General features: G+C 63.5%; 4 protein-coding genes across 21 annotated transcripts in view; 1 reads left to right on the forward strand and 3 right to left on the reverse strand.

Annotated features, from left to right (window-relative positions):
* ZC3H3 (zinc finger CCCH-type containing 3) overlaps positions 1-3500 on the reverse strand; it is an 87959-nt gene extending 84459 nt beyond the window's left edge. Inside the window, exon 1 of the mRNA XM_072949866.1 lies at positions 3253-3500. The gene's annotated coding sequence lies outside the window, so the exon portion shown is untranslated. The remainder of the gene's footprint in view (positions 1-3252) is intronic.
* A 269-nt stretch (positions 3501-3769) lies between these two features.
* Positions 3770-11043, forward strand: GSDMD (gasdermin D). Of its 7 annotated transcripts, none has more exons than XM_072949872.1 (11): positions 3770-3807; positions 3948-4037; positions 5912-5943; positions 6120-6312; positions 6937-7105; positions 7244-7346; positions 7578-7634; positions 7810-7899; positions 8030-8205; positions 8294-8435; positions 8683-11043. In XM_072949872.1, the coding sequence occupies exons 4-11, from the start codon at positions 6158-6160 to the stop codon at positions 9096-9098; spliced, it is 1308 nt and encodes a 435-aa protein (XP_072805973.1). In that variant the 5' UTR covers positions 3770-3807; positions 3948-4037; positions 5912-5943; positions 6120-6157; the 3' UTR covers positions 9099-11043. The 7 variants fall into 7 exon arrangements, with proteins under 7 accessions (XP_072805973.1, XP_072805971.1, XP_072805974.1 ...); XM_072949870.1 differs by lacking the exon at positions 3770-3807 and adding an exon at positions 4652-4724 and having other exon boundaries at positions 3814-4037; XM_072949873.1 differs by lacking the exon at positions 3770-3807 and adding an exon at positions 8528-8601 and having other exon boundaries at positions 3814-4037; positions 5684-5943; positions 8683-9057.
* A 906-nt stretch (positions 11044-11949) lies between these two features.
* On the reverse strand, positions 11950-19308 carry MROH6 (maestro heat like repeat family member 6). 10 transcript variants are annotated; one of them, XM_072949877.1, is made up of 15 exons: positions 17316-19305; positions 16996-17148; positions 16712-16828; positions 16307-16461; positions 15962-16079; positions 15585-15673; positions 15361-15498; positions 15133-15247; positions 14882-15025; positions 14639-14812; positions 14250-14417; positions 13872-13991; positions 13545-13647; positions 13369-13434; positions 11950-13222 (listed from the first exon to the last, which is right to left on the reverse strand). In XM_072949877.1, exons 1-15 carry the CDS (start codon positions 17559-17561, stop codon positions 12975-12977), a joined length of 2154 nt encoding a protein of 717 aa, XP_072805978.1. In that variant the 5' UTR covers positions 17562-19305; the 3' UTR covers positions 11950-12974. The 10 variants fall into 10 exon arrangements, with proteins under 10 accessions (XP_072805978.1, XP_072805977.1, XP_072805982.1 ...); XM_072949876.1 differs by having other exon boundaries at positions 15585-15769; positions 17316-19304; XM_072949881.1 differs by lacking the exon at positions 14250-14417 and having other exon boundaries at positions 15585-15769; positions 17316-19308.
* Positions 19309-19352: 44 nt separating this feature from the next.
* On the reverse strand, positions 19353-22689 carry NAPRT (nicotinate phosphoribosyltransferase). 3 transcript variants are annotated; one of them, XM_072949897.1, is made up of 13 exons: positions 22386-22686; positions 22185-22312; positions 22026-22108; positions 21673-21803; positions 21450-21565; positions 20995-21191; positions 20780-20920; positions 20385-20469; positions 20210-20290; positions 20013-20115; positions 19765-19919; positions 19558-19665; positions 19353-19471 (listed from the first exon to the last, which is right to left on the reverse strand). In XM_072949897.1, exons 1-13 carry the CDS (start codon positions 22609-22611, stop codon positions 19385-19387), a joined length of 1641 nt encoding a protein of 546 aa, XP_072805998.1. In that variant the 5' UTR covers positions 22612-22686; the 3' UTR covers positions 19353-19384. The 3 variants fall into 3 exon arrangements, with proteins under 3 accessions (XP_072805998.1, XP_072805999.1, XP_072806000.1); XM_072949898.1 differs by lacking the exon at positions 21450-21565 and having other exon boundaries at positions 20780-21191; positions 22386-22689; XM_072949899.1 differs by lacking the exons at positions 21450-21565; positions 22185-22312; positions 22386-22686.
* Between the last annotated feature and the right edge of the window lie 31 nt (positions 22690-22720).

Genomic DNA, 22720 nt, shown 5'->3' on the forward strand with positions numbered 1-22720 from the left:
GTTGGCCTGCTGGAAGATGGACAGCATGTGCTCAGTTAATACCACTGACCCTCTTGACAGTCAGCCATCTGCCAAACACATGAGGCCATTGGTTGCCAGCTAGTCACAAAGTCAGTGAACCCAGGTGATAGCACATGGAGCAGAGATGAGCCTAAGTGTTATAATTTAAAGAAATTCACAGAATTATGAGCAAACCAGCAGATGTTGTTTCTGCCACTAAGTTTTGGGGTGATTTCTTAGAACAGCACATGGGTGTAGCACAGAACCTGTTGGCTTTGGTGCTCGGCAAGCTCTCTGCTCTTGGACTTCAGTCCTGGGGTGGCGGACGGGAGACAAGGTTTGTGGATTCGTCTCTTGGAGCTGTGAAACTAAATGGCATGTAAGTGCTGCCACGGGTAAGTCACTAAAACTGATCTTGACAGTTACGCTTAAAACTCTTTGACACCCATCAAGCTGGCAACGATTAAAACAATCTGCCTTCACAGTGTTGGGGGCGGAGAGTCACTTACTACTCACTTTTTGAGCGTTGGCATAGCCTTCCTGAAGGGCGATTTGCAATATGTGCCAAGACCCTGAATACCTTTTGAGGAAATGCACTTTTTGGGATTCCCCCAAAGGAAATAATGAATCACATGCAAGGCCTTATGAACGGAAATACCAGGTTCTGAGTTCTTTGCATACACGGGACAAAAATATTGAGTATGCTTTTAGCCCATACAGCATGCCAGGCCCCGCTCTGGTGTTAACACACATTCGTGCAGTGACTCTTGACAGCCACCCTCTCAAGTGTCATTTCTGTCCTAGGGATGAGGAGACCAACACAGAGCAGGTCAGTCTCACATCCCCAGTCTGGCAGCATAGCCACCCCCTCCCCAGTCTCCTTGGCAACCTGGGCCAACTACTTCCTGGCCATCCCTCCTCAAGGGCTCCGTTCTTGCTCCCTGCAGTCTGCCCTCTGCCAGGCTTCTCTCTTCCCCGAGGGGCTCCCCAAGTGCAGGTCTGGGGCCACAGAAAGGACTTCCGTTTGCACATGCAGCACACAATTGCTGAGGATCAGACATCCCCGTTATTGGAAGGCCGTTTTCAAGGGCCTTTCCCTCTCTTCCCTGCCAGGGCCGTTTTCTCCACTCCCCCTCAGCCCCCTCTGCTCACCCCGCTTCTCCCACACCAGCTCTTTTGCTCTTTTTCTCTACACTACCCCAAGCAGCCTTCTTCCTGAGCACGCACGCCTCAGAGGAAAGGGCCCCTAGGACTTCCAAGCGCTCAGCATTCATCAGCGCAGCTGGGCGTTCACTCCCAGCCGAGTGGTGCTCTGACACACAGGGCGCTCCGGGGCGCCACCTGCAGGGGCTTCTGGGTGGCAGGGCGGGCAGGGCAAGGGCAGAATGCAGGCAGGATGGGGGAGGTGGCGCAGGGTGTGGCATCCTGGGCACTGACTTCCCAGCAGCCTGGGAGCCGCCCCCCTCCCGCGAACTGTTACCGGAGGAGGGCACAGGGTGGAGCCAGTCCTGGCTGCACCATCCCCATCGCAGATCCAGCCAAGCCCGCGGCCCACAGCCCTGTGATCCCGGGCCCTGCATGCCCCTGTGTCCTGATGGTCTGGGGCTGGGTGGGGAACATGGGGCCCTCTTATGGAGCATAGGTGGGTTCCTCTGACGACTTCCCCTCACCACGGTCTCATGCGGTCCTGGTCTCTGCTGTCCCCTGCCTGGCTCCCAGCTACCTCCCTCCTCCCTCCTTTCCCTAAGTTCACTCTCATATCTCCTCTAAGGCGTCTCAGTGCTCCCTGCGCCTGCCGCACTCTCCTGGTTATCCCCAGGATCTTAATGACCTGCTCCTCCCAGGGCAAAGGCTGGCAGGCCACTGCCCAGTTCCCAGCAGTGCCTGGCCGGGTGCCAGCCCCTCACACTGGGTGGGTGGAGGCACCCCATTGCAGGGAGCTTCCTCTTCCTTAGAGCTCTCGAGGGCACTGACTCCTTCCTGCACACAGCCAGAAGCCCCCTCCCAGGCCCCCATCCCTGGTCACAGCTCTCCATCAGGGGCATGGTGTCCTCCCTGGCTCTGGACACCTGGGGCCTGCCCAAACCTTGCCCAGGGAGGCCTCGGCCACCTCCCTATAACAGAGTGGCTGTGAGGAAGATACCACCAGATGCTCTGGCCCTGAAGATGGCCTGGCTCTCCCCAAGCCTGTGAATGGGGGTTAGGAGGGATGGGGTGCAGGGCCAGCCCCTCCCACCTTCCTTCTGCCTTTTCTCCCCAGCGAGCGCACTTCTTGCCTTCTCAGGCTGACCTCTGTCCTCAGTGGAGAGTCAAGAGTCCAGCGACACCCCCGCTCACCCAGCCCGGTCCCTCTCGTTTTAGTTATTGCCAAAGAACTGAAAGTGTAAACCGGGGAACTGCAGCAGCAATGCCCTCTCCAGGCTTCACTCAGCCTGAGTGGGCACAGTGTCCCATGCCATCCCTGGTTGTCATGGCCACTGCAACCACCGCACTGCCCTTCCCGTGGACGTGGACGGCACCGGCCTGGCACCTCTGCCTCGGGCCCAGTCCCCCAGGGCTGCTGCGCCGCCTCCTCCATCCGCACACTCACGTGGCAGCGAAGGCCTTCTAGGAAAATAAGCCAGGGCTGGTCGCACCCCTGCTGGAAGCCCACAGCAGGCTCATCCCACACCGAAGAGGCTGCTACTCCTGACCTTGGCCTGGAAGCTGCCCGACCAGAGAGGTGGCAGCAAGGGCCCCAGGAGCAGAGAGGCTGCACAGCCTTCCAGAAGCCTGGCTGGGCCGGAGAAGGGAGAGCCTGCCGCATCAAGGCCGTGGGCCCAGCATGGGCCACACAGCACCCCCCGCACTCACCTGAACGCACACAGCCACACACGCACGCACATGGCACCGCTGACGCACACACTCTCAGCCTCGGTCTCCTGGGCCTCCTGCCGCCGACAGCAGGACGCCCTGCTCACGTGAGCATGTGGGCCCAGGGCCTGGGTCGGAGCTGGGAGCCCCACACCGAGTTGGGTGAGGGCCCCGTGTCCCAGACCCTCGGCCAGCAGAGCTCACAGGTCTGTGCTCCAGCCTCCTGGAGCAGAGAGAAAAGGCCTCCAAGACCCCAGGCAGGCACTGGAGCAGCCCTGCCCACACCCCCACCCCCCACCATGGACGGTGCCTGCCTGTGTCTGCCAAGCACACAACCAGTTCCATGCTTCCACTTTCACGGAATGATTCCTTCCTGTTTGAATCTGCGTTTCCACTTACTTGCAGCTGCAACGTTCCAGAACACACCCCACAGGAAATCACCTTCCCTGCGCTGGCATCAGGGCCACTGCTCTACCTGGCGAGGCCTTGTCTGGTTCGCCGGAGCCCTCGTTTGGAAGAGCATGTGGCAGCAGGCGCTGATACACTCTCACTGCACAAGTCAGTGCGTGTGGCAGAGCCTTCAGGATGAGCTCCCTGGTGTGGCTCCTGTCTCATGGGGCCCAGAGACAGGATGTGGCAGTGGAGCAGCGGGGAAGAAGGGGCGTGGGCTCCTGGCTGCCTTGCACTGGACGTGACCGGCCCGCGGCCCAGGACAGTAAGGGCGCTGAGCCCCTGAGACGGGCCTGGATGTTGTTACTTGGCCCCAGGGTTTCAAGGTAACAGGCTTATTGAGGTATAATTCACATCCCCAGTAGTTCACCCATTAAAAGTGTACAACTCTGCGGGTTTTAGCATGTTCAGAGTTGTGCAACCATTGCCACAACCCATTTTAGAACATTTCCATCGCCCCGAAGGAGACCGCGTCATGCCCTGCTCCCCTTCCCCCAGCCCCTGGTAACTACTAATCTGTTTTCGGTTCCTGTGCTTTGCCTGTTCTGAACATTCCGTGTACCTGACTCCTGTAAGATCTTCTGTGCCTGGCTTCTCTCACGTGGCAGTGTTCCGAGGTTCGTCTCCATTGTACCGTGTTTCAGGACTTCCTTCCAGGGCTGAGCGCCATCCCGCCGGGAGCGTTCCGGTGGAGGGGTTCACCACGTCTCGCTGACTCGTGCTTCTGTGTGCAGGTGGGTGCTGCGGTGCTTCCACACTTTGGCTCCTAAGAACGTTGTGTGAACGCTCATGTGCAGGTTTTCATGTGAATGTGTGTTTTCCTTTCCCTCGGGTAAACCTCTGGCAGTGGGATGGATGGGACCTAAAGTAATTCTCTGTTTAACTTTTTGAGGAACTGCTGGACTGTTTTCCAAGGCAGCTGCACCATTTTACATCCCCCAGCAGTGTCTGAGGGCTCCGATTTCTCCACATCTTCCCCGACGCTTGCTACCTCTCTTTTACATTACAGGTATCCTGTTGGGCATGACAGGCATCTCACTGTGGTCTGAGCTGCATGTCCCTGACAGCTAAGGATGTGAGCATCTTTTCGTGTGCTCGCTGGCCATTTGTACATTTTCTTTGGAGAAATGTGTATTCAGACCCTTTGCTGTGGCCCAGACTTTTAGGAGAGAAAGATGGGAAACATTCCAAGCCGTTGGAGGCAGTGTTAGGTGGGGCGCGAGCCTGCCCTCCCCTCTCCCGCCGCCGCGGGGCGGCACCAAGGGGCGTTTCCCGGAACATCGTCGCTGCACCAGGCCGCTTTCACTCTTGAGTCTGGTAATCTCCAGGCGGTGCGCTTGCTCTGCAGGCAGCTCCAGGGCAGAGCCGTCAGGACACCGGCTTCAGCGCTGTGGCAGTGGGGCCTGGGTGCAACAGTCAGGGTGAGCTGCCCCCGCGCCCTACCTACACTTGCACTCCGCTGCCAGGCAGGCTGGGCTCTGCTAGCGCTGGGTGGGGGAGGCCAGCCCCTCTGGGAGGTGACCTGGCCCCGGCACCCGCCCAGGGTTTCCTCAAGCCCCCAAGGACTCCTATAATCCCGAACTGGCTTGGGGAAGTCCCCGGCCTCCGGAAAGGGGGCTCCCCCCCAGACTGGCTGGTTTGGCCCCTCAGGTGCCCCTTGGCCCATTTGGATTTCAGACCAGCACCGAGGCTCCGAGGCTTCATGAGGGCTGACCGCCGTGCCTGGAACCCTGATCTGTCTTGGGTCAGGCCCACCTTGGCCTCAGACTCCTGTGGACTCAGCTTTAGACCAGGGGCACAGAGGAAGCCATAGAGGATACGCCTAGGAGCTGAGGACACCATGGCTGGGCCTTGCTGGGGCCCCTGTGCCGAACGCCCAAGAACTGGTGGCTTCTCTTTCTTCCCAGACCTCTGAGCACCTCAGCCAGGGAGACAGCTGCTGCAGGCTCCCGCCTCGCCTTGCCGTTCCTCTAGGGCTGCTTTCCACGAGCAGCCCTAGGCCTTGTTGTGGTGACACAGTGATGGAGGCTTCAGTGGGTGGCCGAGGGTGGCCCCACCCCTGGCCCCACCCCCACCCCCACCCTCAGAGTTCCAGGACTTTCTTGGGCTTCGTGTGGGCACTCTGGTCACAGAACAGGTGGTATGCATGGCCTGAGTCCCACTGAGGGCTGTGAATGATGTCCCAGCTTGGAGGTGCTCATGGCGCCTCGGACAGGTGGACCAGTGGGTGACAGGGTCCACGCTGTTTCTTTCTGTGTTGGGTAGTAGCCAGGGGCAAGGGCTTTCTGCCAGTCAGAGCCTCACCACGCAGAATTGCCTTGGAGGGAGAGAGTTCCCCATTTCTGGAGACATCCAAGTACCTACTTCCCCCCACTTCCAGCCCTGTGTGTGCGAGGCCTGACTCACCTGCCCGCCTCAGGAGCATGGCATCCGCCTTTGAGAGGGTGGTCAAGAGCGTGGTCCAGGAGCTGGACCACAGTAAGGAGCTAACTCCAGTGAACAGCCTGTGGAGCTCCACCAGCTTCCAGCCCTACTGCCTTTTGGGCAGGAGGCCCTTGAGTTCATGGTTCTGGAGACCTCGCTACAAATGTGTCAACTTGTCCCTCAGGGACATCCTGGAGCCTGATGCCCCGGAGCCAGGTACCCACCTAGCACTGAGTCAGAGCCAAAGGTGGGAGGGGCGTGGGTGGGCCAGCTGCCACCTGCTCTGGGCCTCTGGGTGCTCTGCTTCCAGAGGGCAGGCCCTTTCCAAAGGTCCCTTGGCCCAGGCAGGACAGGCAGCACTGGATGGGGCCTCAGCTCTGGTCTCGCTCTAGCTGTGGAGCAGGACGGCCCCTTCCACTTCCACGAGACTATGGACGGGCAGCTGAAGGGCAGTGTGAAGCTAGCGGCCCCAGGACAGGGGAAGATCTCAGGCAAGGCCGCGGGGTCCAGCAGCTCCAGTGCCTCAATGAACGTGTGCATGCTACGAGTGGCCCCCAGCACCTGGGAAGCCATGCACCGAGAGAGGTAAGCCCTGAGCAGCCTCTGCGTCATGACCTTGGGACATCAGAAGTCACAGGGTGTCTGTAGTCAGCACAGGCTGAGGTCAGCACAATTTGAAGGAAGTTCCAGAGGCAGGAACATGCTGGGACCAGGCAGAGAAGGAGGCACAGAGGTCAAGGGGGCCTCCGTCCTGCGGGCCAGGGGGGCCGGGCGGGCCAGGCAGGGCCCGGGGGGTCTAGGGTTAGACAAGGTCCTGCTGCAGGGAAGCTGGGCTGCTGGGATGGGACAGACACAAGGACACTGTTGAGGAGGACCATTATCTCAGAGTGGAGACGTGAAATTTGGATCTGGGGGGTGGCAGGAAGAGAGCAGCCAGTGGGCAGCCAGCAAAGGGGTGGGAGCCTCCAGGGGACCTGAAGGCATCCGCCCATCCCTGTTGGACCTTGTCCCTTCTTCCTGCACCCCTACCCACCCACGAATACTGTCGGGAGGACTGAGAGAAGAATGATGGGTGTCCCATGCCTAGGCAGACACGTCACCCGCTCCACAGGCACAAAGGCTGAGGTCTGGGGAGGGAGCCGGTCCGGTGGCAGGGGCAGGAGGGCAGGCTGCCCCACTGTGAGCTCCCCACTGGCTCGCTCACCATAGGCGTCTGCGGAAGCCCGAGCACAAAATCCTGCAGCAGCTGCGGCGCCGTGGGGATGACATGTTCGTGGTGACCGAGGTGCTGCAGATGCAGAAGGAGGTGGAGATCACCCAGACCCACAAGCAGGAGGGCTCAGGCCAGTTTGCACTGCCTGGAGCCATCTGTTTGCAGGTAGGTGGCCTGGGCCCTGCAGTGGGCATGTGTCAGGGAGAAGGGCAGTGTCCCCGGGTGGACAGGCAGGTCGCTGCCACCAGCATCCCATCACCCCACAATCCAGAGCCCAGTTCTGAGCCGGTATCCATCCCTCAGGGCAAGGGCCAGGGCCACCTGAGCCGGAAGAAGACGGTCACCATCCCCTCGGGAAGCATCCTCGCGTTCCGGGTGGCCCAGCTAATTATTGATCCTGACTGGGGTGAGCTGGGAGCGGGGTGACTTCTGGGGCCCAAACTCCACGGCAGAGGGCAAGGAGGCCTGGAGGAGCCACCCATCGGCTGGGGTTGCTGCGGGCACCTGGTTGCACAGCTTCACGGGTTGGGGTGGCCAAGGGTCCCTTGCTCAGGCATGTGGAGGGTGGGGCACAGTGGGGGAACTGCGTGGCTCCATCAAACTGCCTCCCTCGTCTCTGCTCCTGCCTGGCTGCCAGACATCCTCCTCTTCCCGAACAAGAAGCAGAGGACCTTCAGCAGGCCACTGCAGGCAGGTGAGGCCCATTCTCCTGCCCAGCACAGCGCAGACACCCACCCCCAACACACGGGCACAGGCGATGGGCTGAACAGCCCGCATCGGCCTCCTCCCGCGGCCCTGGGCGGCCAGTGTTGGGTGGCGGTGACAAGCTGTGAGGGCCCCAGGGAGGTGACCGGTTCTGCCTCACCCAGGCCACACGGGTCCAGGCGGCCAGCCAGGGCCGTCCCTCCACACCTCCGCCATGACAAGGACCAACTCCGACCAACTCAAGTTCCTGTCAGGTCAGTACCTTCTTGACCACCTCTGGGGCCCCTGGTGGGCTCCCCTTCTGCCCCTTGGTGTCTGCCCTTCCTGACCAGGGCTCCCCAGGGCCATGTGGGCACCTGGGTGATGGCAGCCCTGTTCCCACAGACGGGCTCATGGAGGACCAGTTGGAGACCACTGAGGACTTCCAGGGCCTGCAGTTGGAGGTGGGGGCCTGGGCCGCAGGTCTGGAGGGCTTGTCCGAGGAGCCATGTGGGCAGCTGCTGAGGGGCCTGGGGCAGGTGCTGCAGGACGAGCACGCCCTGGAAGCCCTGGAGGAGCTGGTGAGTGGGCTGCGTGGGGCGGGCGGGCAGGGCGGGGTGGGTGCCTGTGCCCTTCAGGCCCGCTTAGCGGCCCCGCCTGTGTCCCCAGCTGGAGCGGGGCCTCTGCGGTGGGCAGGTGGAGCCTCAGGACGGTCCAGTGGGCGCCATCCTCGAGTGCCTGGTGCTCCCCTCCAGACAGCTGGAAGAGGAACTTGCCGGCCCTGTCTCCTACCTGCTGGGAGCTCTGGCTGGTGAGAGGCCCCGGGGTGGGCCGGCGGGCAGGGGTATGGGCTCATCCAACTGGGACTCCCAGACCCGCTTCTTACCCAAGGTCTCTCCCCAGTGCTGAGTGAAACCCAGCATGTGCTTCTGGCTGAGGTGCTGGAGATGGGGGCCCTGTCTGAGGTGTTCAGGCTGGTGAGAGGGCCCGGGTTGAAGGGGAAGGGCTGGGCCAGATGCCTAGAGCCCCACTTACCACCTCCTATCCTGTCCTGCCAGGTGCGGAGCCTTTTGAAGCAGAGTTCCCCATGGCAGGAGCACAGGGCTGTGTCCCTGCCACCCGAGCTCCTGGGGAGCAGCTGGGGCCCAGAGGCACCCTCCTGGGTCCTGCTAGAGGAGTGTGGCCTAGCGCCACAGGTAGGCGACCCCCAGGTGTGCTGGGAGCCGGAAGCCCGATGCTGCACGTCTGCACTTTACGCCTGCCTCGCCCTGCTGTCGAAGCTGAGCCAGCCCTGCTAGCTGGCCTGCCCATCTGCCCACTCGTGGGGACAGCTGTCCTGGAAGGACAGGTCTCCTGCCCACCCAGCAGCCAGGAGCCCAACCCAGCCATGTGGGTAGCTCACCACAAGGCCTGGGAGTTGGGGAAAGTAAACAAATGTGTTGAACGAAGGGAAAATGGCTCACTGAGCTTTTGAAGGGCCCTATATCTGGGGTAGGGGGCAGGGGTGGGGACTGTGCCCCTACAGCATAGGGAGGAACGTGGAGGTCCAAGGCAGGCATCTCTCCCAGTGGGCTCACTCCTGCTGTATGATGGCACCCAGGGGAACCATCCCCGTGCTGGGACTGGGCCACTGCGAGGTGACCAGCCATGTGGCCAGGCTCCTGGCCCCTCCCCAGCAGGCCAGCCTGTGAAAGAAGCGGAGCAAGTCAACCCCCAGGATGGGTCTCTCTGCTTCAAGGAACTTGAGAGCATACTGATGGAGGCAGGGGCTGCAAAGGGGATGAGAACCGGTGGGCTGACAAGAGATGGACCTGCACTCTTGGGGCTGCGTGGAGGCCCTGGGGAAGTGACCCGAACCAGAGAAACTGGCCTTTGGGGTGTGTTTCATCCAAATCCATTCACTCAGAGGTAAGAGTCTCTGGAGAAGAGGCCTCCTGGTCCCCGAGCTGCAGTCCTTGCAGGGCGTGGCCTCGGTGGGAATCCAGGACTGCAGCCTCCTGTGGGTCACAGCCTGTGGTCCAGGACTGGCTAAAGAGAGGGGGTGATGGCTTCGGCTGTGACTGGGAAGTTAACCCCCGAGAAAACTCTGGGTCAAGGCCAACAGTGAAATTAACAAGCAGAAGCATGCACCCCAAACATCCCAGATCTAGGTACAGAAACCCCCTGGAAACCGACCCCTCCCACGGTGACGGGAGACGCTGGATGCCTCTCAGGCCTTCTTGTGCTCACCAGGGCCATGCTGCTCCCTGGGGAACCTTGTTAGGGGAACTTGAAAGGCAAAAGCAAGGTGGACAGGACTGGAACGGCTTAGGTTCTGGAAAGCACTAAGTGAGAGGAGCGGGAAAGCCGCTTCTTGGCCCTGAGACTCTACCCTCAAGGCCAGGCAGTGACTTAAGTCCTGGGCCCTGCCAGGCCCCCTTTGGAGAGTCTGACCGTCAGCACTCAGGTTCTAGGACCACCAGTGCCCTGAGGTCTCCAGTGGCGTAGCTCACCTGAGAATATTTGAGCATCAAGATCCAGGCAGGAGGGCATCATGTGGAAAAGAGTGCACCCCGATCCTAGTGCTCCCAATCCTGGCCCCATGCGGGGAGATGGGCTCTTTGCAGGCAGATCCGAGGGATCTGGGCAGCCTGGGCATTTACAGACCAGAAGTATTCACCTGGGAACAGGGCTATGGCATCGCTGCTCCACCTGGACTCCAGCCGGCAAATCCCCAGGAAGGGTGGCACTCCTAGGACAAAGCAACAGGCTTTACAGGAACCTCACACACGGCAGGCGCGGAGTCTGGCAGGGCTTCCCACTACTGGGCGAGCGGCATAGCAAGGCAGGTGGACACATGACCACATGCAGGCAGATGCATCGTTCAGGAGACAGCCTGTACTACATACGGCCTGCTACAGGGTGGAGGTGGCGTGAGAAGAGGTAGGGTGGTGTCTGCCCAGGCCTCCGTCTGAGCTGGGCTCTCCGTCCAGGTGAGCATCACTGTGGGGGTTTGCCACCAGCCTGCCCCGCCATGCTGTGCTCGGACAAGTGTGTACTTGGTGGGAGAAGCAGGCATCAAATGCCCACCCAGGTTCTGGCTCTTGGGCTGCAAGGAATGTGGGGCCAGGCTTGCTTCTGCCCCTGGGGGCCACAACGGAGGGGGGCCACTAGGGTCCTGCTGAGCCCAGCCCCGGGCCCAGACCAAGTCAGGCGGCTGTGAGGATGCTGCTCACAGACCTGCCTGCAGTGATGGGAACTGAGGCGGCGATCCAGCCCTGCCAGGGGCCCACAGGCCTGGGAGCTGGCGCCTCCCTGATGAGTGACTGGCTTGAGAACCCCCGAGGACACTCCCACCTGTGGGGCAGGCTGGCGTTCTTGAAGTCCTTAACCCCCACTCCTGGATGCTCCATGTGCCTACATTCCTTCATAAAAAGATAAAGAGCATGTTTCCCTGACGTATGTGTGCCCTGGCCAAACTGCCTGCCCCTAGAAACCACTAGTCTCACAGTACCCGGGCGGGCCAGCCCTGGTGCTGGAATGGGCTCTCCGTAGACTGGAGGGAGCCGGGCAGGGCGGGCGTGGTGCCTGCTGAGGTGGGGTGGGCGCAGGAGGCCTCACTGCACACCCTGCCCTTACCAGAGTCATAAACCCCGTGACTTAGAACGGCCCCCGCCGAGCCTCACTAGTTGCCAGTTGGTGCCTGTGCCCCAGCTGCGCACGCAGCACCCCTTGCGCGCACAGCCCTGTCCCTGACGTAAGCCCCCGCACGTCTACGCCGGGGCATGCGGGCTCCGATCGCTGTCCGCGCGGCCCGCTGTCGCCCAGCTGTTGTGCCCGTTTCCACTTCTTCCTTGTCTCTCAAACTCTTCTTTGTCTTTGGTAAATTCTCCTACCACCCGCGACACCGGCTTGCCGTGTCCCCGCACACCACCACCCTCCCTTCCCCCCCCCGTCTCCTTCCCTCGGGGGTCTGCTGGCCTCCTGGCCTCTCCAGCGTGACCCCAATATATTTCCTGTAGTTCAGTCCAGCTCTGGCAGCTGCTCTGGGGGCTCCGGACTGGTACAGCAAACCATACCTCTGGCTTCACACAGACAAGTGCCTTTGCCCTGAGCCTCCCCAGCCTGGGGATGCCTGCCCAACGAGGAGACCCCAGCCCCCTCTGCGCAGCCTCCCGTCTCAGGGTGAAGCTGCCTGACTGCTGCGCCCACCCCTGGCTGCCCCTTGCTCCTGGCCACATAATGCCTCGTCTGTCACCTTGGCCGCAGCCCGGTCCTGGACCAGGCCCAGCACACCGGCACCACAGCCTCGGCCCAGAACCAGGCCACAGACAGATGCTGAGCCTTCTAACCCGTGCGTTTATTTTAAACTCTCTCCATGGGGATGGACAGAGCCCCAGCCTCCAAGAGGCTGTGTGAGTCGAGGCCTCCTTCTCTGAGGAAGCAGCTCTGGGGGGGCCCTGGGAGGGCAGGAGGACACCTCAAGGGGGATACTCCCGGTGGAGGAAGCCACTTGGCAGGGTCTGGAGGGGCCTAGTCACAGCTTCAGACACTCCCAGAGGGGCCCCTTCCCCGAACGTCCAGTCCTGCCATTCTCATTCAACCCTGAGCCAGGCGCTGGGGCACCGAGGCGAGGGCTCAGCCTGGTGGGCTGTGGATGTGGGTGCCTCACAGCTGGACCTGCAGACATCATCTCGGGCCTGTGCTGTCCAGTGGGGAGGTCAGGGGACATGATCCGGAGAAGGTCCGGGGGGCGGTCTGACACCATGATGGGGGGATGGAGTGGGGCCAGGCTGTGGGGCAGCAGGTGTGGACAGATCAAAGCTTCTTGAGCAGCGAGGATGTGGCCAGGAACCTGAGGACCTCAGGCCAGGGCATGGCCAGCAGGGAGTGGAGCACACGATGGAGGGTGCTGGGCTGCTGTGGTGGCCAGGAGGGCCCGACAGGTAGAGGCCCAGGAAGAGGGCTGTGCCAGCTTCACACTGTCCCCCACCAGAGTCTGGCTTGGGAGGCCAGGTGCCATGGGCAGGGCACACTCCAAGGGGCTTGGTGAGCCATAGGCCTGAGGGGGACAGGCGGACCCAGAGGTGTAAGAGGTGAGAAGCTGAGGGTGAATTGGTGCTCGGGCAGAAGGCACATGGGCTCCCTCCGGGCCCTGTGGCTGTCACGGTGGGGCGCTCCTGGAGAGGGCTCTTTGTGTGCAGCAGGCCTCGGGCAGCTCCAAAGGCAGGTATCGGTGTCCAGCACCAAGCCCTGGTGCCCCTCCAGGGAGACCTCTTCCGCAGAACTGGCCCTGCCCAGACTGGCCACAGAGTGGTGGGGCGCCCCACTCAGACCCCTGACTCCCACCCGGAGGGCAGGCCGGTCAGACTCAGCCTGGTCCTGAGCAGTCCCAGTGGCCAGCCAGGCTCCAGTGCTGGAACGGGCTGTCTTCGTAGACTGGTGGGAGCCGAGCAGGGTGGGCGTGGTGCTGGCCAAGGTGGGGTAGGCGCAGGAGGCCAAGGAGGCGCCAGCAGTGGGGACAGTGCTGTGTTCGGGCCAGTAGTGCCACCTGCTGGCAGGACACTTGTGCTGCTGCCACCACAGAGGGCTCAGAGTCACTCTGAAGCTGCCCCAAGTCTGCGGGGACAGGGAGGTTCATGTGGCAGGGAGGGCTCTCAGGATGGCTGCAGGTCCCCAGCCGTCCACCTGTCCACTCCCATCCACTCCACTCTAGTACCCATCACCTCTCTGGGACCCCACGTCCTGGTGAGTCGGGTCCTTACCCTGGAACAGGGAGTCCAGTAGGTCCTGGTTGACGCAGCTGAGGCTCGAGTGATGGACCAAGAAGCCTGGACCAAAGCAAACCCTTGAGTGCTGGCCCCACGCCTGCAGCAGGCAGGGGCTGGCCCAGCTCCCAGAGCCTTGGGTGCAAAGGACAGTGTGACCAGGGCTGCCTCACCTATGAGCACGGCAGCTGCCCGGCGCAGGCGGTCCTGTGGGCTCCGCAGGTAGCCCTGGGTCTGGCTCAGGAAGCTGGGCACGTGGCTTGGGTACCATTGAACCTGGGGACAGAAGGGGTCGTGGCAGGCTGAGAGGCCCAGTTCTGCATAGAAAGGCGGCTTCCAAGTGAGTTAAGGGGCCAAGGCCCCCTAGAGACCCCCTGGGTGCCACCGTCTTGGCCAGAAGGGTGGGGAGACTCAGTTTCAGGAGAGTGGCCCTGGTGTATACTGGGCCAAGTGGGCAGCTGACCACACCCCGTCACCGTCACTGTCCTCCCCTTACTGACCAGGCGCTGGCAGATCCGGCTTAGGGCCTCAGGGCTGTTGTGGTGGGCCACAGTGACCATCTCCTCCAGCAGGCCCCAGCGCAGGGCCTGGTCACAGCGGGCCAGGGTCCACTCTGAGCTCTGGAACAGGGGAAGGAAGCAAGATTAGACGTTCTGAAAGCGGCAGGAAGCAGCCAGGGGTGGGTGGACAGGATGCGGAGTAGAGGAGCCCAGAGCAGAGGCCCCAGAAAGACCAGGGACCTGGCTGCCCTTGACGTGGGCACCTGTGCTCCATGGGGAAGTCCCTGACCCGAAGTCTTTGGAAAGGCAGCTGTGGCGGGGCCGGGTGGGGGTTCTAGCGGGGACAGCAGTGGGGCAGTCTTAGCAGGCTGAGCTGACCTCAGCAGCGTCCCGGCTGGGGTCATGCAGGCGCAACAGCAGCGGCACGAGACTCCGCAGCACCAGCTTGCGCAGGGGGCCTCGAGGCCCCACCCACAGCCTGCCCCGGGCCCTCCGCACCAGCGTCCCGAGGAGCCCCACCGCAGAGGCGCGGACTGAGTCCCGGGCCTGCAGGGGAGGGTGAAGTCAGTGTGGAGCAAGCAGGGAGAGGGTATAGGAGGGCTGCTGTCTGGGGGTGCGATCTGGGAGCCAGGACTGGGGCCAATGCGGGAGCCAGGGGTTGGGCGGGGATCCTGCGGCAAGAGGCGGGGGGGGGGGGTGGGGGGGGGGTGGGGGGTGGGGGGGGGGAACAGTGTGGGGGCGGGGCCGGAGGGCGGGGCGGGGCTCACGTCATCCAGAAGGGGTGGGAGACGTGGCCCCAGCTCTGCGCTCAGGAGGTGCACTGGTGCCTGCGGCCGCAGCAGAACCCTCCGCAGCGCCCCCAGCGCAGCGCCCACGAGCCGTGTGTCACCCTCGCCCAGGGCGCCCAGGAGCGCGGGCAGCAGTGTGCTCATGTGACGCACCTGCGGAGGCAAGGACTCGTGGTGGGCCCCTCACAGCCCCCACCCCCCTCACCCAGTCCTGCCCCTCACCTTCCGGCGGTTCAGCGCCAGGTGGCCGAGGCCAAGCAGGCCCAGCCAGCGCACGGTGGGCTCGGGGTCGCCCTGCCAGGTGCAGAGCCGCTCCAGGATGACCTCCTCCCGCAGGAGCTGGGCGGTGGGCCGGCTCTGTAGCAGCTGGGCGGAGCACACAGGGTCAGCGCACTGGCGATCCCGGTCAGGCCGGGCTGCACAGGGGGTGAGTCCCCAGTCACACCAACCACCCCTCTTGGGGGCAAGCTCACCCCAGTGAAGAAGGCCATAGCTGTGAGGCGCTGGGCATCGTCCGTGCTGTGCAGCCGCGGCAGCAGGTCTGCGAACAGGCCTCGCAGGTGGTGGTCGGCATGGGCCACCATGGCACTGTGATTGGGCAGAAATGGGAGCTCTCCCTCCACTTCTGGCCTCACCCCTCCCAAAGCCTCTACCCGGCCGCCTCCTGCCCTTGCCTCTTCTCCCACACTCATGCCCCGCACCTGGCCAGCAGCAGCACACCCTCCAGGTGCGTATGGGCTCCCACCAGTCTTCTCCAGCCACCGGCCTGCTCCATGCACGTGACCACCATGCGGCTGCCGTCACCAGTGAGCAGGGCCCTCAAGGCCTCCACGGTGCAGCTGGAGGTGGGGGCAGCAGACCAGTGGGCAGTGAGGGCCAGGAGGGCACTGGCCCAGCCCTCGCCTCCCCCGGTGCACACCCTCACCTGGCGTGGCTGTGTGGTGGCCCTTGGTAGGATGGGGCCCAGACCTTGGGAGTGTCAGGGGAGCACGTGCCCCGGGCCAGCTCATGTAGCTGTGTGACCAGAACAAGGAGGAGGTGCGGGTAGAAGCCCCGTGTGGCCCCCACGCAGCCGGATACGGCCAGCATCTCCCGAAGGGCGCGAGTGGCCTGGAGAACAAGCAGCCCACTGGCTCAGGCATTGAAGAACAGACTGGGACGAGGCTTCAGCGCTTGAGGGGTGTTATGGGTGGGCATGGCCCAGCTGAGAGCCTGCTGCCCTCACCCCTCTCGGGTCAACTCTCCTGTCCCCCTGGGCCAAGGCCAGGGAAATCCCCGGCAGTGCTGGCTGGAGCCACCTACCGCCAGAGCCTCCGGCTGGGGTCCGGCCGTGCCCTTGAGCGCCCAGAGCAGCTGCACCAGCACCTGCCCATTCACCCGCTGGTTCCGGCTCAGGCTGCGCCACAGCTCGGCCGCCGCCCTGGGGGCACGGGGCATGTGAGACGGGCCTGGTGGGATGTGGGAAGTCCCCAGGTCAGGGCCACTAGGACTCCAGCAGGAGGAGGGGCAGGCAAACCGCCTCCAACCAATCCCAGAGAAACAAAATGAATGGCATCCATGCAGACCACAACACAGCCAGGTCCGGGGGATTGGCCGCCTGGCAGGGACCACTCAGAACCTTGCTGGGCTGGCAACAATGAAACAAACCTGGTATTAGGAACAATCACCATAGAGGATAAAACGAAAGATAACTTCTCCTGGGGCAGATTAGCCAAAGAGCCAGGGGTGCTGGGGTGCAGAAACCACCTGGCTTGCTCACTTGGCCTTGGAGCGCCCTCCCCAGGCTGGGCTCCAAGAGAGACCTGGAGAGAGAAGGCAGGCCCCAGGCCAGGAGCTCAGCTCTGAGGACCCGAGGTGGGAGGTGAGAGGCAGGATTGGAAGGGACGAAATTAGAAGGCTCTGCCCGCGCCACCACCTGCCCCACCCTGGGCCAGACTCTGCCACCAAGCCGGAAAGGGGAAGGAAGCTGCATGGGGGCGGCGGGGAAGTGGTGCGTTGGGGCGGGGCAGGTTACCGGTCTGGGGGCAGTGAGCATGGCAGCAGTGCACACACCACGTCCCGAGGATGCTCCAGGGCAAGTGCGCTCAGCACCCGCAGGACCGCCCGCCGGCGCCTCCCCTCTGCCAGGCTGGGCACCTGTGCCAGCAGCCCACGCACCAGACAACGAACCTGGCGAGGAGGGGTGAACGGCAGCAGTCAGGCCTTCTCACCCCTGTCTATTACCCTCTGAATCCCCCCCAAGCAGGTGTGATCCGAAGGGGGCTGCTTGCTCCAACCCCTAAACTTGGAGGGGAATGGGCAGGAGACTCTGGGGCAGGGAGGGGATGGGGGCTAACCTGGTCCTCCAACCGCTCCCCCTGGGCCTCCAGGACTGAGGACAGGGTGAGGGCTGTTGCCTGGGTCCCCGCAAAACCAGCATCTTCCAGGCAGGCAGCTGTGTACAACGCCAGGTCTCCAAGGGCCCCATCCTCCCAGGAACTCTGGGGAGTCTGGGGTTGGGGGTGAGGGGGTGTATGAAGACCCCTTGCCTCTCCCACTCTCTTCCTCCCCACCCCTCCCAGCTCTAAACAAAGCCTCTGTGCCTTTCTATTGTTCTGTTTGTTCCACTGTTCCCTCCGCTTTATCTCCCCTGCCCCCCAGGCATCCTCCTGCTCACCTGATGGGGTATCACTGGGGCTGGCTCCTGGGCCGGCGGCCGGCAAAAGGTCTCACTGCCAGCTGTGGGGCTGGCTGCTGCCCTCTGGGGCTCCACTTCAGATTCAAGCTCAGATTCAGGTTGAGGGCTTGTGGAAGGGGGTCCCGGGGGCTGCCCCTGCCTGGCCCGGATCCCTTCGGCCAGAGCTGTCAAGGTTAGAGCCCCCACAGGGGCCCCCCGGGGCCGGCCCCACACGCCCCCAGCCATGGCCGCCACACACGCTGAGCCGCTCAGCCAGGCCCAGCCTGTAGCACCTGCCACCAGTCTTCCCAGGAAGTCATGCCCAGGCCTGACCTAGAAGCATGTCCCAGGCAGGCGGGACCAAGAACGGGCGTGGTGGCGTGTGTGTGTGTGTGTGTGTGTGTGTGTGTGTGTGTATGCGTGGGTGTGGGTGTGGGGGTTGGGGAGCCACACAGAGGTGTCCCCAGGAGTGGTGCCTGCTGGGGGCTTGTGAAAGCCCCTCCTGCCTGGGCTGCTGGAGGTGAGTGGCCAGCATCTGGGGTGAGAAGCCTGAGCGCCTGGGGTCTGACTCTGCCCCCAGGCCCTGGGGAAGAGGGAAGGTCCCTGGGAGACAGTAGGTCTGCAAGGGGAGAGAAGGGTCCTTGTCCCTGATCTCTGCCTCCTCTAGGCAGAAGACCCTGGGGAAGGTGTGGACAGCCCTGAAGAGACCCTGGCAGGGTCCAGAACGCTGGGCCTAGCCCTGAGCTGAGCCTTCACCTGATTCAGCCCCAAAGAAGCCGTTGGGTCCAGGCTGGGCCTGGGCTGTCCCCTCTGCATTCTGACCCAGCCATTCTGGGAACGGGGATAATTCAGAGAGCTGCCCACATCTCTGAGCTCGGGGCAGCCCTGGGGTGGAGCCAGAGGCAAGAGGAGCTGCCCTGTGCCTTCAGGTGTCCTTGCAGGTGACCGCCATCACTGGAGGCGGGAGGTGCTCTGGGTCCCAGCACCAAGGAAGTGCAGAGCTGAGAAGTGGTGACCTGTGGGTACCTGGGGCCAGTGCATGTTCTGTTGTGTGTCTGTGTGTCTGTATCTTCCTCCAACCACCTGTCCCCCAGGGATGGCCTGACTGGGCCTCTGCCCTAAATTCCCACCGTCACTGTCACCCAGCAACTCAGGGGCACTGCCCAGCCTGGGCAGAGGAGCCAGAAGAGCTGGTCTGGCCAAATACCTTGGCAGGTGGCAGTGCTGTGGGAAGCGCCCTGGAGAGTCAGCACCTCCACGCCCACACCTGCTTCAAGGCCTGGACAGGCCAGGCCCGGGCCCCACCCTCACGTCCACAGAGCCCCAGACTGCTCTCCTGAGTGGCCCCTCTGGAGACCTGACTAGCCTGCCTGCACAGAGCTGAGCCGCCCTCTGTCCCCTCAACTTCTTCACTGGCTCTAGCGCAGGCCCGGACCCACTCCTCTCCCTTCCGAGGAGCCGGGTCCCCAAGGCCCAGGCTGGTCAGCATCATGACAGATGCCAAGGCCAGGAGGGAGCCAGATGGGTGGGGCGCAGGGCCACAGGGTTCCCCAGTGGCAGGGTCCTGCAGGGCTGGCAGCAGCAGTGGCAGGTGACACCAGGCTGCTCTCTGGCTTGGGAAGCTCAAGGTGCCCCACAGAGCCTGCCTGAGGACAGTGCCTTAGGCAGCGCATGGTCACAGGAATGCTGGAGCTCCTGTATCTGGCACTCTAATCCCACCCCGAGGTGCCCCTTCTCGAGCCTCCAGCAGGGAGAGGCCTTCCATGGTACCAACCCCAACTCCCAGCTGGGCACCAGAGGCCTCCCTTCCCCACAGCCCTGCCCTTTCCCAGCTCTCCAGGCCTCAGACACTCCTTGCCCTTAGCCTACCTCCTCACCACCCTCAGGCCTCGGCACAGGGCCACCTCCCTGCCCGGGCCGAGCAGGATCTCCCCTGGAAGCACGAGCCCTCACGCTGATCCCTGACTCCAGCCCACCCCGGGAGGCCCTGGGGTTCCAGTGAGTGGCAGGCTGGGTGAAGACACGACACATGACAAGTTGTGGGGGACAGTGAATGACTCATGTTAATTTCAGGCAACTCCCACCATTGGACTCTCATGGGGACTGCTGGCACTCAGTTTGTCCACCAGGGCCTGTAGCTTCTCAGACAGTGCGACCTGCAGGGTGGAGAGGAGGGGAGAGTGGGTGGCTGTCGGGGCAGAGAGCACACAGGTCAGGTTGACAATGTGGGCCCGACACTCACCTGGTACAGCTCAGGCTGCTCCAGCCGCCTGTGTGCAGGGCTCAGACGGCTTAGGGACAGTTGAGCGAAGGCTCTGGATTCAGCCAGAGATGGGAGGGGCTCACACAGCTGGGGGGAAGAGGGAAGGAAGGGGCTGGCTCTAGGTCAGGTGTCAGGGCTTGATTTGGGTTGAAGGTGCAGCCTAGTGGGGTGGGTAGGGGTGGTCACCTGTCCCTGCTGGACCCAGAGTCGCAGAAGTGGCTCCACATGGGCCGGCCTCACGGTACAGGACTCCTGGGCCCCTCGAGGCCAGACTCGCAGCTCCTGGCCAGCCTGGGGAGGTGGCTCCTCTGCCAACTGCAGCACATCCATCAGCAGAGACCCTGTGTGTGTGTGCGTGTCAGGGGTGCCAAGAATAACGTGGGGGGCCAGAGGCCTTGAGCCGAACCGCAGAGGGTCAGCAAGGCAGGCCTCACCGTTGGAGCCCAGGAGCCGGAAGGCAGCCTTGCTCCCCGGCAATGTCTGCTTCTCTGGGTCCTCAGTCAGCTTCATTCGTGGCTGGCCTCCCACGGACACCAGCTGCGGAGACAGGGTGTCAGCAGAATTGGACCCTTCTCCTCGGGCCCATGACCCAGCCCAGCCCGCCCCCACAGGGCCCCTGCCCCATCTTCACCTTGTAGACACAGCCCAGGGAAGGCTGACGCGGGCAAGTGACCACGCTCGTGCCGATGCCGATGCCGTTCACCTCGCTGCCCTGGAGGAGGGGACGGGAGGCAGCCCTGGGCTCGTCCAGCACCTGCAGGCCTGGGGCCCCCAGCCGCCCTCTGGCCTGCCCCCGCCCCACTCACCTTCTGGGCCAGCCGAGCCAGCTCCTCCTCATCAATGCTGTTGCTGACGGTGATAGGGACCGACTCTAGCCAGGGCACCCGGAACCTGTGTGGGCAGCCCCTCCGCTGCTCCTGATGCACCGGTCCCCTCCCACCCGTCATGCCATCTCCCCACCCCCTGATAATCTGCCTTCAGCCATGCTGGCTCTGGCCTTTTTGCCTGCAGGCCCCTGAGTGAGCCCACCCCAGCCTCCTCGCCAGGGCCGTGCCTACTCTACTGAGGTAGCGACCACACCAGAGAGCCTCACCGTGGGAGGGGTGAAGGTTGGGAAGGTCCCTCCTTCCCCTCCTCTGTCCCATCCCAACATTCCAACCCCAGATGGGGTCTCAGCAGGCAAAGTACCCCGGGGACTCACTGGGCCGCCACCGTTCGGAAGACTCCGCGGATTTCCTGGGCTTGCTGAAGCAGGTCGCCGCTGTCCAGCCTCACGCCCACTGCCTGGTAGCCCAGCCCCTCCAGAGCCAGGGCTACAGCCAGGAAGTTAGGAAGGCCGCTCCTGCAGGCAGGGCAAGGCGGTCGGGGGCCTGAAGGTGCTCGGCTGAGCCCGCTCCGGGGATGCCTGGGCCTCACCTCCGCACGCTGTAGGTGTCCAGCAGGCCCTGGAAGGCCCGGGGAAAGGCCAGGGCATAGGCCACAAAGGCTGCCCGCTCCCCCCGGTGTGGCTCCTGCACTCCCAGCCCCAGGTGGGCACACACACGCTCCAGCCATGTCTCCACACAGGCGGCCAGGTCCACCTTGGGGCCTTGACCAGCAGCAGGAGCCAACATCTAGGGAGACGAACTGGTGAAGGATGGAAGATCCAGAGCACAGGGTGGGGTCTGGTTTGTCCCTGGTAAAGGGTCTGAGCCACCTGCCTGCCAGCTTCCCAGTGCAGCACCAAGACTGCCTGCCAGGGTGGCTGAGGTGGGCCAGGCACGGCACCTACCTGAGTGCAGAGCAAGAACTGGTCCCTCCCTCCCCTTGGGCAGCGGCTGGCTTTGGGGGTCTGCCCTCTGGACTGCAGTGGGGCTGACAGGGGTACTGACCGGGTCAGGGGGCACCTCGGTACCCAAAAAGGACGTGACGAAGGAGTGTGCCAGGGTTCCGGCCACAGGCACGCCCCGCAGCTGTCCCGCAAGCACATTGCTGCTGCCATCAAAGCCTGGACCAGGGCATCAGGCAAGGTTGAGGGACTTCAGGTACTGTAGTGAGGGGGATCTCAGGGCTGGCCTCCTTTCCCAAACCTTGCCTCCCTCTCCTGGCCCTCACCGCCCAGGTAGCTGTAGGTGGAGGCCGTAAGACCCCCATCCGGTCCCTGAGCTCGCCGAAGTCCCATTTCCAGCAGCCACTTCTCCGGCCCTGCGATCAGGCGAAGCCGCGCTGCATTCGTGGCAATGAGGCTGTTGGAGCAACAGGGCAAGGGCCCTGCGTGAGGGCCAGGAAGCCAACCAGAGCCGTCCTCTCCTGGGACCCTGCACGGTGGGAGCGGAAGGTCCCTCTCCAGGACCCTGGGCTCCACCATCCAACCCCGGGGCCACGCTCCTTCCTCGGAGCCCAGCCTTCGGGTCTTGGGCAGGAGCCCCGGTCCTACCCCAGGCCCCACCTGGCACCCCAGGCCCCACCTGGCATAGCTGACCAGGCAGAGGAGTGGCGTTTCCAGCAGCTGCACCACCAGGAGTGGCCCCGACACTTGCAGCAGCGGCACCTGTGGGGCGGGCTGTCAGCTCGGCACCGTGGGCCCACTCAGCCCCACCCCATCGTCCGGCTTACCCCGCACTCACGCCGGGGAAGGCGAGGGAGCCCTCGGGCAGGGCCCGCACTGTCACCCCGGAGCAGTCGAGGGCACGAAGGTGCTCGAAGAACGCCGGGTCTGTGTCTGGGGGCAGCACCGAGGCCAGGAACTGCACGTCTAGGGGCGGCAGAAGTGGTGGTGGGCGGGGCAAGGGGGCCGGGTAGGAGGGGCTCCCGGGCCCGGGGGATACCTGCGTCCTGGAGGCGGAAGGTACGCAGGAAACGCACGCAGTCGCGCAGCCCAGCGGCCAGGGTGAAGGCTCCACCGAACGGGCAGCGACGGAAGAAAAGCTCAAATTCGGCCTGGTCCTGCGCCCGGCCCGCGCGCCAGTAGCCCAGCGCCATGGTGGCCTGGTAGAGGTCGGTGAGCAGCGGCCGGGCCGCCGCGCGCCCCTCTGCGTCCTGCTCTGCCGCCATTACCCCCGCACTCCGGACTCTGGCCGCCCCGCCCGTCCACCCCCTGACGCCGCGCTCCCCAAAGCCCGCCCAGCCAGCGGGACGCACCAGGAGGCTGGGACACCAGGGA

Source organism: Vicugna pacos, chromosome 25 (genome assembly GCF_048564905.1).
Source record: "Vicugna pacos chromosome 25, VicPac4, whole genome shotgun sequence".
Classification (NCBI taxonomy): Eukaryota; Metazoa; Chordata; class Mammalia; order Artiodactyla; family Camelidae; genus Vicugna; species Vicugna pacos.

Bases quoted from the DNA above. Each gene is read 5' to 3' on its own strand.
- GSDMD (XM_072949867.1), top strand. From the start codon at position 5,727: ATGGCATCCGCCTTTGAGAGGGTGGTCAAGAGCGTGGTCCAGGAGCTG. The intron at 8,206-8,293 runs GTGAGTGGGCTG...CTGTGTCCCCAG, and splicing joins TGGAAGCCCTGGAGGAGCTG to CTGGAGCGGGGCCTCTGCGG. The intron at 8,436-8,682 runs GTGAGAGGCCCC...CTGTCCTGCCAG, and splicing joins CCTGCTGGGAGCTCTGGCTG to GTGCGGAGCCTTTTGAAGCA.
- MROH6 (XM_072949876.1), bottom strand. From the start codon at position 17,561: ATGGCTGGGGGCGTGTGGGGCCGGCCCCGGGGGGCCCCTGTGGGGGCT. The intron at 15,026-15,132 runs GTGAGCTTGCCC...TGCTCCGCCCAG, and splicing joins CTATGGCCTTCTTCACTGGG to CTGCTACAGAGCCGGCCCAC. The intron at 14,418-14,638 runs GTGAGCCCCGCC...CCTCCCCTGCAG, and splicing joins TCCCACCCCTTCTGGATGAC to GCCCGGGACTCAGTCCGCGC.
- NAPRT (XM_072949897.1), bottom strand. From the start codon at position 22,611: ATGGCGGCAGAGCAGGACGCAGAGGGGCGCGCGGCGGCCCGGCCGCTG. The intron at 22,109-22,184 runs GTGAGTGCGGGG...CCCGCCCCACAG, and splicing joins GCTCCCTCGCCTTCCCCGGC to GTGCCGCTGCTGCAAGTGTC. The intron at 20,921-20,994 runs GTGAGGCCCAGG...CCCTGCCTGCAG, and splicing joins GACACCTACAGCGTGCGGAG to GAGCGGCCTTCCTAACTTCC.